This window comes from Acanthaster planci, linkage group LG03 (genome assembly GCF_054643075.1).
Source record: "Acanthaster planci isolate LZ-2023a linkage group LG03, COTS_SCS, whole genome shotgun sequence".
NCBI lineage: Eukaryota > Metazoa > Echinodermata > Asteroidea > Valvatida > Acanthasteridae > Acanthaster > Acanthaster planci.
Genome location: NC_141779.1, coordinates 5996711 through 6013328, shown reverse-complemented (window position 1 = coordinate 6013328; position 16618 = coordinate 5996711). Strand labels below are relative to the sequence as shown.

Genomic DNA, 16618 nt, shown 5'->3' with positions numbered 1-16618 from the left:
TTTTATGTCTTGAACAGCTGTCCAATTTTGTCAGAGGTGTCATGGCACCCAAATCAGATGAAGTTGACAGGATTCATACAATTTACAAAGGGACAGGCGGCACTAACTCTTTTGAGAGTTGAGTAATTCCAGAAATTAGGGGTCCATTTTTTTGTGTATCCCTGTTAAATCCCACATATGATTTTGTAAGTTCAGAACAGATTTTCCAATTTCCAAGAGTGATGAATTAATGCAAATTAACTGCCAAACAACAGGTAATAGTTTGAAAACTATTCTGATATTCGGGTACCACAAACAACTACTGGTATTTCAAGGATGGATTTTAACCGGGGAGATGTAAATTAATTTTGGATTTTTGCCCTTCCTGACGTGTATTTTAATTAACTCTGTATACTCAGTGTATGCCCCGAAGGCTTGTGAAAAAAAAACGCAAGCATGCTCGGGTGATATTCTGATGATATTTCCATGTCAAATAACAAAGGTCAGAGGTAACAGGGACACAAAAATGTCACACATTTGGACCCCTCATTTCTGGAATGACCCAGTTACTTGGCAGCGTAGCTTTTGTGGGTTTAATGTACTGGTACAAGTGGTAATCAAAGCTGGAGCCAATTAAAGCTGGTAGTTGACATACCATATCAGGCACACATAACTGAAAATGGTATGATAGCAACTTGGTAAGGTCATTGGTTGTAAATGTCATAATACTGAATGAACTGTTGCATCAGGTTTGTGTGGTTACCAATATAGTATATTTGTACCTGAACTGGGCTGTACATGATTAATACAGTTACTTACTATGCATTGCTCTTAAAATGAGTTCACACATCTTAATCCTGATCTCTCAAAAAGTCAAGAAAACACATTGTCAAGCTAAATTCCTAAAAGAGATAGAGAAATTCCTGTGATTTCATTCATGCTTGGCCTGGTTGCCCAGTAGTTGATGGAAGTCTTTCCTTTTTTGTTTGTCTTTGATGGAATCATTGAAGGAGCTGAGGCATCAGTTCAAGGCCACATAGTTGGAGCTGCCATTCATGGTATTATATCATTGTGTATATAAAGCTTGCAGGCTTCAATTCTGGTTTCAAACTGTGCCAGTTCCATGTACATGTACAATGTATGTACACAAATTTCATGCACAGTATATAGCCCAGCACACCATTTACCGCAAGTTTGAAACTTTTGCTAAGCCTCATTTGTGATGGCAATGCTCAGGGCTGCAGTGGAGCAATAACTATTTACGGTACTTCCTTGCAGTGATTACAGTGATTGATAGGTGCATTTTCAGCATGTACTCTCATTTTTTGCATGAATGTGGCGAGGCTTTCCACTGTTCAGCTTCTCTTCTGCCAGTGTTGAGATTGCGCTGCCATGGTTACCGGTTACCTCATGGTAACGGTTCCAGTATGCCATCTTGCCCTGATTGGTCATCACCAATCATACTGTAGCTCATCCCTCTCTATTCTCTCAAGCTCATTTGCCATGGAGCTATTCATCTGCTCTGTCACCTTTGTGAAATTAGATTTTGGACCCATTATCAAAAGATTGCATTAGGGTCCCAATGGCCAAATAAGCAGCATTCCATCACTTGATACTTGATACATGGCCACAAAAAGTGCAAGCATAACTATTACTGCCATGCTTTTTCTTAACTTTGGCTGACTGAGATATTTCATCTTTTTACTTGATGGCTGATTGAAGAATGGCACATATCACAAATAGACAAGAGCAGATGGATCAACAAGTTTCAAACCAATTCAAAAGTTTTTATTTAATTTCTGTCGCTTGTATTTTATGGAACTGTACCGGTATTTGTTAACCAATCCATCGGTTCATCGCTGTTGTGACCTCAAGACTTGAAAGAGACATTGCAACTCACACATAAGAATATTTGATTTTATTTACCAAAGGAAAACACATCCTGTTAGTGCCATTTTATCCTCAGATTTGCAAACCCAGCTGACCTCTCCTGATGAATTTTCGAGTACTTGGTTCATAGAATACCTGGATATTTTTGCTCCTTGGCCTAAATACAAGCCTAAATACCTTAACAAGTGGTTTATTTCCTCTCTTTCCTTTGGTTTTTATTTTACCATGATTAATGGAGAAGATTACTTGCACAAGTGTCGGATTTTGGTTTTTGAGTTCAAAATTATAAATTGAATTAATTTTTCCTTGCAAACACATGTTATCACCTAGCTAGCACCCATCACTTGGTTTATCTTATTTCAATTACATTATGAGAATTTCCAAGCTCATTTTTCATTGTTAGAAGTTGTTCCTGTGCGGCACATGTACTTGTTTGATTTACCTATCCATATTTTCAGAGTATTTACTCAAAACAAAATCAACATAAAATGCAAACTTAAGACTGTGATGTGCACATTTCCAACCCTGAAAAGGCTGGGTTTATTTAACCTTCTCACGGGGGCAGGATCTTGGCTGTCTCAATCTTTTTGAAATTTCATATGCGTATATAAAAAAAAATTTGTTATGAGTATATTTCTTAGTCAGTTGGAGAAGATAACATTTTTGGGACAGCGGTCTCACAAGAATGGATCCCCTGGAATGACTTTTTTAAAAATGAATTGTGCTGGCATCGGTGAAAATGTACTGGAAGGTTAGAGGGAGGGATTCCCTTTCTCCTCCTTCCAATCCTGCTCTTTATTGGGTTATTATCAGTGATTCAAGAACACCTCCCCCTCCTACATTGACAAGAAGCTTTGTGGGTAAAAGGATTCTGTAACCTTTAAGGTGCATGTAATTCTTCAGAATCAGCTGTTATAGATAAACATGTACATGTATTCATTTTCAATTAATGGCAAAACAGATGTTTATTTCCATCAAATCCAGGCATTTTCATCCAATGCTAAATTTATCTCTCTTGCGCTTACACCTCTAAACCAGCAATCTATTTTATCATTTCTAAGCATGATGGCTTCATCTCAGAATTTCTCATACACTTGCCGTGTGCATAGTGCTACAAGGTGTCAATTCTTTCATGTGGTTGTAATGATGCAAAATGAACGTATGTATGCATTGATTATGATTGAATGAAACAGACATACGAGCAGATATTAGAATGAGCAATTTTGGGTTTGCACTGGAACAGTGTGAGTGTAATCACATTCAAGTGTGACATTCCACTTGATGTAGATGATGTCACACATAAAACACATCAGTAAGTGCATGTACAGTGTAGGACCTAGTAACTTGTCGCTGAACTAGCTGCTTACGTGTACATGTCGCTGTACATCATGTCTGTTCTGAATGTCCAGTGTAGGACCTAGTAACTTGGTACTGAACTAGCTGCTTACATGTACATGTCGCTGTACATTATGTCTGTTCTGAATGTGCAGTGTAGGACCTAGTAACTTGTCGCTGAACTAGCTGCTTACATGTACATGTCGCTGTACATTATGTCTGTTCTGAATGTCCAGTGTAGGACCTAGTAACTTGGTACTGAACTAGCTGCTTACATGTACATGTCGCTGTACATTATGTCTGTTCTGAATGTGCAGTGTAGGGCCTAGTAACTTGGTACTGAACTAGCTGCTTACATGTGCATGTCGCTGTACATTATGTCTGTTCTGAATGTGCAGTGTAGGACCTAGTAACTTGGTACTGAACTAGCTGCTTACATGTACATGTCGCTGTACATTATGTCTGTTCTGAATGTGCAGTGTAGGGCCTAGTAACTTGGTACTGAACTAGCTGCTTACATGTACATGTCGCTGTACATTATGTCTGTTCTGAATGTGCAGTGTAGGACCTAGTAACTTGGTACTGAACTAGCTGCTTACATGTACATGTCGCTGTACATTATGTCTGTTCTGAATGTCCAGTGTAGGGCCTAGTAACTTGGTGCTGAACTAGCTGCTTACATGTGCATGTCGCTGTACATTATGTCTGTTCTGAATGTGCAGTGTAGGACCTAGTAACTTGGTACTGAACTAGCTGCTTACATGTACATGTCGCTGTACATTATGTCTGTTCTGAATGTGCAGTGTAGGGCCTAGTAACTTGGTACTGAACTAGCTGCTTACATGTACATGTCGCTGTACATTATGTCTGTTCTGAATGTCCAGTGTAGGACCTAGTAACTTGGTACTGAACTAGCTGCTTACATGTACATGTCGCTGTACATTATGTCTGTTCTGAATGTCCAGTGTAGGACCTAGTAACTTGGTGCTGAACTAGCTGCTTACATGTACATGTCGCTGTACATTATGTCTGTTCTGAATGTGCAGTGTAGGGCCTAGTAACTTGTCGCTGAACTAGCTGCTTACATGTACATGTCGCTGTACATTATGTCTGTTCTGAATGTCCAGTGTAGGGCCTAGTAACTTGGTACTGAACTAGCTGCTTACATGTACATGTCGCTGTACATTATGTCTGTTCTGAATGTCCAGTGTAGGGCCTAGTAACTTGGTGCTGAACTAGCTGCTTACATGTACATGTCGCTGTACATTATGTCTGTTCTGAATGTCCAGTGTAGGGCCTAGTAACTTGGTACTGAACTAGCTGCTTACATGTACATGTCGCTGTACATTATGTCTGTTCTGAATGTCCAGTGTAGGGCCTAGTAACTTGGTACTGAACTAGCTGCTTACATGTACATGTCGCTGTACATTATGTCTGTTCTGAATGTCCAGTGTAGGACCTAGTAACTTGGTACTGAACTAGCTGCTTACATGTACATGTCGCTGTACATTATGTCTGTTCTGAATGTCCAGTGTAGGGCCTAGTAACTTGGTGCTGAACTAGCTGCTTACATGTGCATGTCGCTGTACATTATGTCTGTTCTGAATGTCCAGTGTAGGGCCTAGTAACTTGGTGCTGAACTAGCTGCTTACATGTACATGTCGCTGTACATTATGTCTGTTCTGAATGTGCAGTGTAGGACCTAGTAACTTGGTACTGAACTAGCTGCTTACATGTACATGTCGCTGTACATTATGTCTGTTCTGAATGTCCAGTGTAGGGCCTAGTAACTTGGTACTGAACTAGCTGCATACATGTGCATGTCGCTGTACATTATGTCTGTTCTGAATGTCCAGTGTAGGGCCTAGTAACTTGGTGCTGAACTAGCTGCTTACATGTACATGTCGCTGTACATTATGTCTATTCTGAATGTCCAGTGTAGGGCCTAGTAACTTGGTACTGAACTAGCTGCTTACATGTGCATGTCGCCGTACATTATGTCTGTTCTGAATGTCCAGTGTAGGGCCTAGTAACTTGGTACTGAACTAGCTGCTTACATGTACATGTCGCTGTACATTATGTCTGTTCTGAATGTCCAGTGTAGGGCCTAGTAACTTGGTACTGAACTAGCTGCTTACATGTACATGTCGCTGTACATTATGTCTGTTCTGAATGTCCAGTGTAGGGCCTAGTAACTTGGTGCTGAACTAGCTGCTTACATGTACATGTCGCTGTACATTATGTCTGTTCTGAATGTATACAGTGTAATGTATTTCTTTATCTCTATCATGCATGTAGTTGTGAAGAGTTGTTGGTCCCATTCAATGCTGAAAAAGTTATCACTGCAATGGTAGAAACTCTCAGTTTTGAACATGAAGGGTTCATTTGCTCATTTCCTTAGTCTTTGATTTACATGTTTTTTTTTTACTTGGACAATTCATTTGCCATTATGAATTGAGGTGAACTCTCATAGAAAAGTGGTTCCATGTAGCATACAGCCTTTGATGTATATAGAACATTGTACAGGATATTTTACACTGTTGCTTCAATCGGAGAAGTACATTCATTACCATACTCCTGTGAGTTACATGTACATGTATCCATAGTTTGTGAGTGCATTATTTTATCTGACTGTTTCTCTTCCTTATCGTGCAACAGACTGAAGGGAAGAGAGCACCACCTTTCATGTAAAGTGTTACTTATACTTCATTATTGTGACATTTTGTGTAGCTGCCAATATGCAGGCATCAGGAGCATCCACACCTAACTTCATGCATCACCATCACAACTCAGGCACCCACCTGTCTGTAGAAGGCAGCGAAGAGGCTTCGAGGAAAGACAGCAGTGCATCAGCAAGTAATCTCCCTAAAGTGGCTAGTGCTACAAGTATGAAGGTACAAACTCTCTATGTGCTAAATCACCCTGCACCCCAAGTTGCATATCAGCTGTGGGTAGTATTCTCTCACTGACAAAGAGGCAGTTTAGTGGAGATCGTTTTAACAGGGTACCAGGCACACATAAAGACTATACATTCTAACATAACATGCTCACATGTTGCCAAATGTGCACAAACATTTACTGGTATAACCCTAACAGTACAAAATACTAAAAATTACTACTTAGTAGTAAAATGTAGTATACATTGCTGTCACTTGTAAGAGGACATGACCATATTGTTATCTGAAGCCATAAGATACAATAGATAAGACAATGTACCATACAGTGCTGTGGCATGATGAATGCATGGCTTTATTGTTCTTTGTTTGAGTAACAATGAGGGGTGCCCTAGCCAGAAGAAGTAATTTGTAGCGCTAGGTCCTTCAGGAGCGAAGACCTAGACCTAGCTCTAGGCAACAGATTCGGATGCAACCTCAGACTACTATGTAGTATTTTATAGTACTGAGTTCTGTAAGCCAAATGATACGCGGGACTGTTGGGGTTAAAGTGAGTTTATACCAAAGACGTACATGTATCATTGCTATCCAAAGCTCAACATCTCTTGTTCCTTTATAGAGCAGATAACAAAAAATGCTGTACAAGTGCATGTACCTTTGTGTACAGTCCAAATACATTGCTTTTGATTTTGTCAATTTTTTTCTAGGGATAGTGCTTGGCATATTTCCTGCCATTGTTATCAAGCCATGACAGTATCAAAATTTGCACTAACCCTAAACCATGGTCACCCCATGACAGAAGCTCAACCTTGAGCATGCAGTTAAGCAGCTCCTATCTGCCATCTGATGAACCATCTTGTGTTCTGTTGTACCATTGTTTTCTTTGAAACATGAAGAGGAGGTGGGAAATTGATATAAGGCTAAGGTCATGAATTCAGTGGTTACAATGTATTCAAATCAGTAAAACTGGGCAATATGCTTTCTTATTTGATGTTATGACTACATGGCATAAGCAGCACCAGCCACCAAACAAGACAGGACTGACAATGAAATCAAGACAGTTGAGGCAGAGTTCTAGAATCAAATTCAACACGAATTTAATCGAACACTGTCTACGAACTTTTACAGAAGTTGGGCCTGAGCGACCCAGCATCACGTTGAGGGACATGGACATAGAGAGTCTTAACTCCAGCCCAGTTATAACAATCTTAGTAAAAGTATTATGTAACAAAATATTTGGAAGATTTATTAAAGGCAAAGAGGGTTATATCGCACATGCCAAGGAACAAAAACGTTCACTGGGCCATATCAATGTTTTCTTCCAGGCGAGGAGCAACTTCATGCGCAAGATTCCCCCTGGGGCTGAGGCCTCTAATGTCCTGGTTGGTGAGGTGGACTTCCTGTCTCGTCCTATCATAGCGTTTGTCCGGCTGGCACAGTCTGTCCTCCTAGAGGACCTGACAGAGGTACCTATCCCAACCAGGTTCCTCTTCATCATGCTGGGTCCCCACTGTGAAGAAGAGACCAAGTACCATGAGATCGGTCGCTGCATTGCCACACTCATGTCAGATCCGGTCTTCCATGGTGTCGCCTACAAAGCCAAGACAGTAGAGGACCTGCTGGCCGGTATTGATGAGTTCATGGATCAGGTCACAGTCTTACCTCCTGGTGAGTCCTGGCTCTTCCAGGGGTTTGCCAGATGAACCACAACAAGATTGCACAGGTCTAGTCTAATTCCACAGACCTTGTTAACAAATAAAGAAATGATAAGATGCCAGATCTCTAGTCTTCCTGAGGCCCGGCAACAAGCTCTGCTGGACCTGTTGAGGCCATTTTATGGCCTGCTGGTATAAAAATATTGACTGCTTAGAGTGGTGCAGTAAAAACTGGCCTCCCAACGTGAGCCGTGAAGCAGGCCAGAGACAACCACTGTTTGAATTTTGTACACCAAATTTTTCTTTTCTGCAAGTTGACAACATGTAATGAGGGAATGCTTTTTTCCCAACTCATTTGGGCAGTTAGCTTCACTTGTTAAGCGTAACATTACCATTTCAAATTTTCAAATTTGGAATGTGAAAAAGGAGGCTTAAAAGCACTTTCCATTAACCATTAAACAACTCTGTTGTTTTAAACTATTACAGGTGTTTGGGATCCAGACATTCGCATTGAGCCACCTAAAACAGCGCCATCTACATCCCATCGGCTAAGCAGTATCCAACCAGCTAATGGCCACATTGAAGGATGCGAGGAAGAGAAGAAACATGAAGGATTGGATTTCACTGGAAGGTAAAAAGTTACACATTGGTGCAGCATGACTAGCTCATCACTGTAGCTCCACCAGGCACTGTCGCACTATTTGTTCTCAATTTTTACTCAAGAGCTTTTGTCGTCGTACCCAAGTAGGGTTTTCTTTTAATTCCATCGAACTCATACTTAAGTGTGTTTATAGCAACAGCCTGTAAGTGAACTTTCAAAGTCTCAATCATGCTTAACAGAAACCATGTTTCTCTCTTAATTCAGTGTACTGTTGAAGGAAACTGGCTTTTTTGTGTTAGGAAAAAATAGAGTTGGCCCTTCACATTTCAAGTTGGGAATTTGGACTCATTCATTAATTCAGGGTAGAGATGTCAACAAATTTTAGAATACCATGGCAGTGCCAAATTCTTTCATGTGTTAAGAGTGAACCCCAGGAAAGCAATCAGCAGAAAAATAACAAAAAAGAAACAGGTTCAACTTATAACAAGATTTGGAACCAGCCTTTCAGAGAATGCAGTTATGTGTGGAATGTCAAGTGGTCAGAGACCATTCAGATCTTAATCCTAAGCCAACACTGAAAGGGCATCTGCATTGTAAGTTTGCATAAAGAAAATGGATGATGTGTACTGAGTAAATGAAGCTTTGCAGCCATGAAACAAATACATGTGTAGTGAATTTGTAATTATCTCCAGTGTGACACCATCGTAGTCACAACTTGTCATTGGCTGTGTCACAGTTCAAGTATACACATAACTGGATTCTTTTCTTTGTTTTCCTTTAGACCATTTGGTGGGCTTGTTGCAGATGTTAGACGTCGACTTCCACACTATCTGAGTGACTACAAGGATTCTCTTCACTTACAGTGTCTTGCCTCCATCTTCTTCATGTACTTTGCTTGCATCACTCCTGTCATTACATTTGGTGGGCTGCTTGGCGAAGCAACTAACAATCTCATGGTATGTAAGAGATGCAAAACTTGGAGTTATAGACAGGACCATTGGGTCAGGCAGTTGGACAAGTCAGGAGATTTGTGACACGGATCCACTGTGATATTCAATTGTAGAAACTGACAGAGGAATGTACTGTGTACTTCTTGCCCCAAGTGCAGAAACATTCCACCTCTTTTTCCTCAACCCCTGTAATATTATGTGTCTGGAGCCGTTGTCAAGGAAACAATTTAAAATCTCAAAAAATTGTACAGTATACAGTTTACCAAAACTCTTTTCTTGAACTAAAAAAATAAGCATCTTAGAGCATAAGTCACATTTCTAGCCATGAGAATGTTTTTAGGTAAGCATTCTTAAGGATAGAAAAGATACAAAGTTATTGTCTAAGTTTTCCATTTATATGGTTACTTTACATTCAAAGAGTGCTTCGGATAACAAAACAGACCTGTTTTGTGGACTTTTGCTTGACTTGGGCCGAGTCCTTGAGGATTTTGGCCGTAGTCCAAGTCCACAAAACAGTCCAACAAAAAGCAGACTTGAGTCTGAGTTAAGACTCAAAGACTAGAACACTGGTAACATACCAATCTGAAGAGGACAGCACATGTACTTGGTAAAAGTTAAAAACTTGTTTTCCTTTCGTGACAGGCCACATTAGAAGGTCTACTTGGGTCAGCCATTTGTGGAGTTGGATTTGCATTGTTCTCAGGCCAGCCACTGACTATTCTTGGGAGCACAGGCCCTATTCTCATTTATGAAAAAATCCTGGTTGCCTTCTGCAAGTAAGTGTTTGCACGGTATTGCTGAACACATTCATTGATGTAGTTGAAGCGTTGGATTTTTAAGACAGCTGTCATTTCTGTATTTTTTATTTGGTCATTTATTTGATTCATTCTCAATAATTGTGGACAGACTTTATCACTGGCTATCTACAGAGACTGCAAACAAATTATTCTCTGTATCACTTGACCCATAAGCCAGTTGGAATAATTTGCCTATTGATAAAGTGCCTTTGCTGTGTGAAGTTCACTACTGTTAGCTTTTTCAGGCCATGCTACCTTTGTACAATCTCAGTGGAGTAGTATGCTCCATTGAGTCTGAAAAAAATATGAAATTAACTCTGGAGAGATGTCCAAGGCTACTTGAATTAGTCAGAGGGGAAATTTGAAGAAAAAACAGGCAGAAGAGGGGACTGCATTTTCATTATGGGTCAGAAATTATGCAGATATGCATTCATGGCATGTCTTAAAGCCTGCCTGACATCCTCTGATTTCATCTTTCAAATGGTCTTCAGATTATCCAGGTGATCAGATGTATAGATCATAAAGGTTTACACTGAGAATCAGACCAATCTAAGCCCCAACAACTTGATGAAATCAGCAATTTTTTTGTCACTGTATCTGAAAATAGTGGATAGATATGCAGGCAGCTCTCTTGATTTCACAAGATGCAATATTAGGTTACATGATGGCAGCCCTCATGAAAGCAAATGGCTGAATGGACAAATTCTCTCTGGAATTGAATTGATCTGTGGCAAAGCTTTGCATATTCCTGTGATACGACTGGAACAATGGTTTGGGTATGCCAAGTTGGCCAAGATGGGTTTACACACTGTCAATGCATGTAGTATAGGTATTGCAGTTTGTGATGAGACCTTTACATAGCCCAGAACAGGCTTCAAAATACCCACTGCCCCAGTAGAATAAGGCCAATGATTTCTAACATTGGTCGTGCACCATTGATGCTTGTGCAAGATACTGGTGCAAGAACAGTTGTCAAGTGTTGTGTGTTTTTTTTTTCCCTGACATATTCATAAACAAAGTCACAGGTCAAAGCTGGTATTTACAAGTCAAGTCACAAGTCACAAAAATGGCGACTCGAGTCCGACTTGAGTCCAAGTCACATGACTCGAGTCAGCAACTCTGCAAAGCAGACATAAAGACAAAGTACTGGTCCTACAAACTAAAACACAATGCAAGTGTAATTTTTTTTACACAAAGGTACTTATGCATGTTCAACCATGTGTATAACGTGCATGCTATATTTTTTCCTCTCCAATTCCATACAGCAGTGCATATGCTCTCATGGGAAGCCTGGAATCCTTATGTTCATGTACAGATTGACATACAGGCAAATCGATTTGAATTAATATGAAATATAACTACATTTGTACAAACATTTAAAAACCTTTGGTATTTTTATGAAGCTTTACTCTCATGACTCTTAATTTAATAAACATTGAATTTGCCAACTTTACCGGTTAGGTCAAATGAGCTGGATTACCTGTCATTTCGCTTTTGGATCGGCTTGTGGACTTGCCTGATGGTTGTCATCCTGGTGGCCTGTGATGCCAGTGCTATGGTCAAATACTTCACACGCTTCACTGAGGAGAGTTTCTCTAGTCTGATCTCTTTCATCTTCATCTATGAAGCCATCCACAAACTCGTCAAAATTTATGAAACTAACCCAGTGGAAAAGTAAGAATTTGACATTCTGAGATATTTCAAAGTACTACTTTTGTCTAGTATAATAACGGGATTGTGTTTAAAGGTTGTTGAAAAGAACCATGGAGGAGATTCCTTCCTCTGTGATACAACTGAGAATGTTTAGTCGGTTTTATGTTTGTGGGTTCATCATTGGTTTGTTCTTTGGGTCATAATGTTAGTTCAGGGATACGGTTAGTCTTTGTTGGTCGATCAGTTAGCCTTCTGTGGTCATATCTTTTGGGGATTTGTGGTATTCTTTTGTTTTCATGCCGTTTGTTTTGGTTCCCCCTGTATCATTGCGGGAAGGCTTTTTTTTTCTGTTAAATTTTTTTCTTCCCTTACGGCTTTTCTGCACAGTTGTGGTAAAGTCCATCAGCCTAAACAGGTGTGGTTTTCACTTGATTATTTTATGGTGTCCGTGAAGGCTGTCAAAAGTAGACCAGACTGTGCTGACCAACATGGAGTTCAGACCAAATGGCCACAGTACTGAACATTTGCCATTAGCTGTACATGTATGTAGCTGATTTCTAACTTCCTTTTACGTTCTGTGGTTGCTTTCAGATGGTCCAATGAGACTGCTGTATATGAGTGTGACTGTGTGGTGGAGAATTCAACTCTAGATTGGTTGGACAAAAAGACAGATGATTGTGATAAGATCAATGGCACAGCTATGGGCAATTACTGCGATTTCCATGTACCAAAAAATGATGTGTTTCTGATGTCTGTCATCCTGATGCTGGGCACATTCGCCATAGCTTTCAGCTTAAAAAAGTCACGCAATACACCGTATTTTCCAACAATAGTGAGTTGTTGCTTGTTTTTCTCCCTGTTGGGATGGAAGGAGGACTAAAATTTTTTTATTGAGGTGTTTGTTTTTTGCCATCTTGCATAGAGGGCAGGCTTTGGAAAAGAAAACACAAAAAGACCCCATAGAGGCCCATTTACAAATCAATAATGGACATTATTGACGGACAGTGATGTGCCACATGACATGTTGCATTTCTGCCCAAGGCAGTGTGCAAATCATAATGCCACAGACTGTCCACATGGACACAAGGGCCCCACAGGACGAATCAAAGGTACAGTGAAGCACTCAACCATGCCAGGCAGTCTGTGATGCCATGCCTAAACAAAACTAAGGATTGGTCGGAAGTCACTATTTCACCGCATTATCTTTGAAAAAGCACTCAGGTGTCTTAAACACATCTCCCCATCATGTGGTTTGTCTGCTCATGGTGTAAACAGTCCTATTGACAAATCTGGCAAAAAGAAGTAGAAGCCATTAATGTGGGGTCATTCTGTTGGCACGCAGGTGGTATGTGCGTATGTCATTCCCCTCTGACCAGTAGGGTGTCTTGACTTGCCAAAGTATGCTTGTGCAATAAAGTCAAGACATCAGTGTGAGTGCAGTGGCCACACAAGAATGGCATCTCTTCAGATTTGTCTATAGACCACTGTGTTTGAAATTGTTTGCCGTGTGGAATATCTTTTACTACTGGCTGTGTAAATGCTGCATGAGGGGTATTAGATATATTTTTATTCCCGGACCTACAGGCATCAAATGATATTTGCTCAAACAAAAAGTAGCATAATGCCCAGTAACAAAAGGGTTCATTATATTAGTTCTGAAATATGTTTACCCGTCAGTGAATTTTAGGAAATGTTATATATAGTCAGATCTTTCTGAATGATTAAACTCTAATGGCACAAAACAACATAGGCACTTTCTTGGAATAATTGGCCACCCGTTTGTTGTGAAATATTCAAAGTTAGATTTTTAATAATATTTAACATCTTATTTTCTTACACAGGTTCGCACAACAGTAAGTGATTTCTCAGTATTTTTGGCTGTTCTAATAATGATTGGAGTTGATATCCTGTTTGGAGTAAACACACCTAAACTTCACGTCCCAAGCACCTTCCAGGTAAGTTCATTGTCGAGTCAGTTTAGTTCATTTGAAAGTCAATATTGCATGTGGGCTTTTAGCTTTACATGTTGGGCTCTCACCTACGTTCATTCGCTTCTGTAAGCACATTCAAAAATACCTCAGACAGTTTACCTATTCTTGTGGGTTGAGAGCCCACCATGCAGATGGTGTAAAATATATGATAAAAGTACCAACCGGTTGAAATCATTTCTTGGTTTTGTATAAAATGTTGACTCCTATGTTGTGGGCTCTTACTCACATACATGACATCGTCACTAAAGTTATTTTTGGCGGAGTCCATTATCCTCCCCAGGCCCCTATGCTAGTTTAGAATTGTTTCATTATACTTTGACACCTTTATTAAAGATGACTTATTGATTTCAACAGCCCACATCCTCGGAGCGAGAAGGCTGGCTTGTCCCTCCATTTGGAAAGAACCCATGGTGGACAGCACTAGCTGCGTTTCTACCAGCCCTCCTGGCTCTCATACTAATCTTCATGGATCAGCAGATAACTGCAGTCATTGTCAACAGAAAAGAAAACAAACTCAAGGTAAAGACAACTGGCTTAAATCTCAGCATTAACCTTGGAAAGACTTTCAGAGACATACCACTTGAACTGATTGTCCTTGCAGAGTAACCCTAAAAGTCCTGATCCTCCAATTTTAATATGGTTTTGCACGCACCTTAGGGAGTTACAATTGAAGTTGACACTACAGGGTGATCGTCAATTACACTGCTGTTGAAGGGATTGACCAATCAGAATTCAGAATATTCAACTTTGCAGAGAAATTACTTTCATGAAAAACTACCTTGTAGTTTTAGTTGACCACTTGGAAGGCATTTTAACTGTAAAAAGAGCTACCCAGGCGGGGGCTAAATTCTGCCCTTTCTCCACCCCACCTTCCTCACCCCATCCCAGTTATCCCACGCCTGATCTTTTTACAACTTGACTTGCATGTGAAAAGCTTCGGGAGTAATTCCATGAAGTTTCAATTTGATCCAGCACAGGTTTATAATGGCTATTTATACTGGCCCAGAAAAAAATGTATTGCGGGAATTTTGGAGAATAGGTCGGGGGGGTTGGCATCTGGCTATTTTAGAGTTCCTATTGTAAGCATTTCTTTGAAACAAATGTTCCCATTATATGTTATCCTTAAATAAATTTTGATTTTTTTACTTTAGTGTTTTGTAAATAAGAATGCATTACATGCTGAGGGGCATGAAGGTGAAATGGAAAATTCACATTTGTCCTAGAAATGCGAACTGACTTTTAAGCTCAAACCCATCCAAAATAGTGTGTATGTGTACATGTATGTGTCCTTGTCAGAACAGGTTATTCTTGTCAGTTCATGCAGTAGGTATATATAAAAAACTGGAGATATGTGAGTTCATTTTCAGCTTAATGTTCTATCTGGCTTTGTGTTTGAATAGAAAGGAGTTGGCTACCATTTAGACCTTTTGGTGGTTGGATTGTTACTGGGTCTGTGCTCTATTCTGGGCTTGCCATGGTTTGTAGCAGCGACCGTCTTATCTATCAATCATGTCAGCAGTCTCAAAGTGGAGTCTGAGTGCAAGGCTCCGGGGGAACGACCTAAGCTGATTGGCTGCAGGTAAGCCATTACTGGTATTGGGCCCTTCACATATTTTAGCCCTTTCTCCCTGTGCATATATGACGTTGCCCCCTAGATCCCCCTCCTCACACACTACGCATACATTGATGATATAGGAACCATTGGTTAAGTCTTCGATAGGGTTTGGAGGAAGCCTTGATGAGAAAATGCTGGTTAAGGTTTGACAGAGAATAAACAGAAAACTTGCACATTTTCTTTTTGCAGTCGTATTTATTGTGGTTGCACATACAAACACCATATAGGTGAGTGGATGTCAGTATACTGGTGCCTGGTTTCTTGTATGCAAGACGCGGGCATGGCACACAGCCTGCTATGCTGCCTATGTATTATACAAGCAGCCCCTATCCTTCTGGTCTCATACCTGGAGATAAAGCAACTGATCAAGGACAACAGAAATTGGTGTAGTCTGAAAGTCCATGCGGTTCGATGTCAGATGTTCTTCATTCACATATTAAGTCTCAGTATAAGTAGGCGTGTTCAGTTATATTGGCAAAAGGCATATGAAGTCAAACCCTCATGTATATAACTCCTGAAAACGTGGCTGTTGCTTGGTTGATCATGTGTCGTGAGTTATTCATTCCAAAGGCACAGCTGCACTGCAAAAACAGAAGTTTGGATGCTTGGTGCCTCGTAAATTGAACATCTCATTGCCATGTAATTAGCATTACAGTGTATATGGTGCCATACTGCTCTTCATTAACCCTGACCCCCTAGGCTCTTGCACTAGAAAGCATACTGAACCTCACAAAATCCAACAAGTTCATGTACTTGTCTATGTACTTGTACATGCAGGTTACTGTACCAAACCTGATAAACTCCAACAGAATGAGCCCGTTGGAGTTTGAGTGATATGGTATGGATGGGTCTATGCAGTACAGGATGACTTGCACTGAACAGTACCAAACCTGACAAAATCAAACATAGTCCAACAATTGGTACAGCAAGCCAGACACTGCACAAAGTGACCCATGTGTGTCCCAACTCACACAGAATCCAACACCATCTCCCTGGGCCTTTCATTCCAAGTTTCACAAAATTCAACAAGAAGTTCCTCAGGTACGGGACCAAACCTGCCGAAACCTCACAAAACCTGCTGTTGGAGTATGGCAGGTTTTGGGCAGTTAGGTTTAAAAATAGCAAATGATAGCAATAAAAGCGAAGCACTGTTCCTTGCAACAAATTTATAAAGGTATTCATCAATGAGAAAAGTGTGATGGATTACTTTTAAACTATGTTTAAACCAGCTGTGGGCCCAGCAACGATAATGGACATC

The 16618-nt window shown here is 40.3% G+C and overlaps 1 protein-coding gene across 5 annotated transcripts in view; it reads left to right on the top strand.

Annotated features, from left to right (window-relative positions):
- LOC110986744 (electroneutral sodium bicarbonate exchanger 1-like) overlaps positions 1-16618 on the top strand; it is a 73855-nt gene that overhangs the window by 46383 nt on the left and 10854 nt on the right. For 4 of the 5 annotated variants that reach the window (XM_022248935.2, XM_022248943.2, XM_022248909.2 and 1 more), the window contains 11 exons: positions 990-1037; positions 5935-6098; positions 7424-7766; positions 8240-8384; positions 9136-9310; positions 9947-10080; positions 11563-11775; positions 12346-12586; positions 13596-13709; positions 14100-14264; positions 15146-15324. In XM_022248935.2, the coding sequence (XP_022104627.2) occupies positions 990-1037; positions 5935-6098; positions 7424-7766; positions 8240-8384; positions 9136-9310; positions 9947-10080; positions 11563-11775; positions 12346-12586; positions 13596-13709; positions 14100-14264; positions 15146-15324 (1921 nt within the window). The remainder of the gene's footprint in view (positions 1-989; positions 1038-5934; positions 6099-7423; positions 7767-8239; positions 8385-9135; positions 9311-9946; positions 10081-11562; positions 11776-12345; positions 12587-13595; positions 13710-14099; positions 14265-15145; positions 15325-16618) is intronic. The other variant, XM_022248917.2, reaches the window with a different exon arrangement.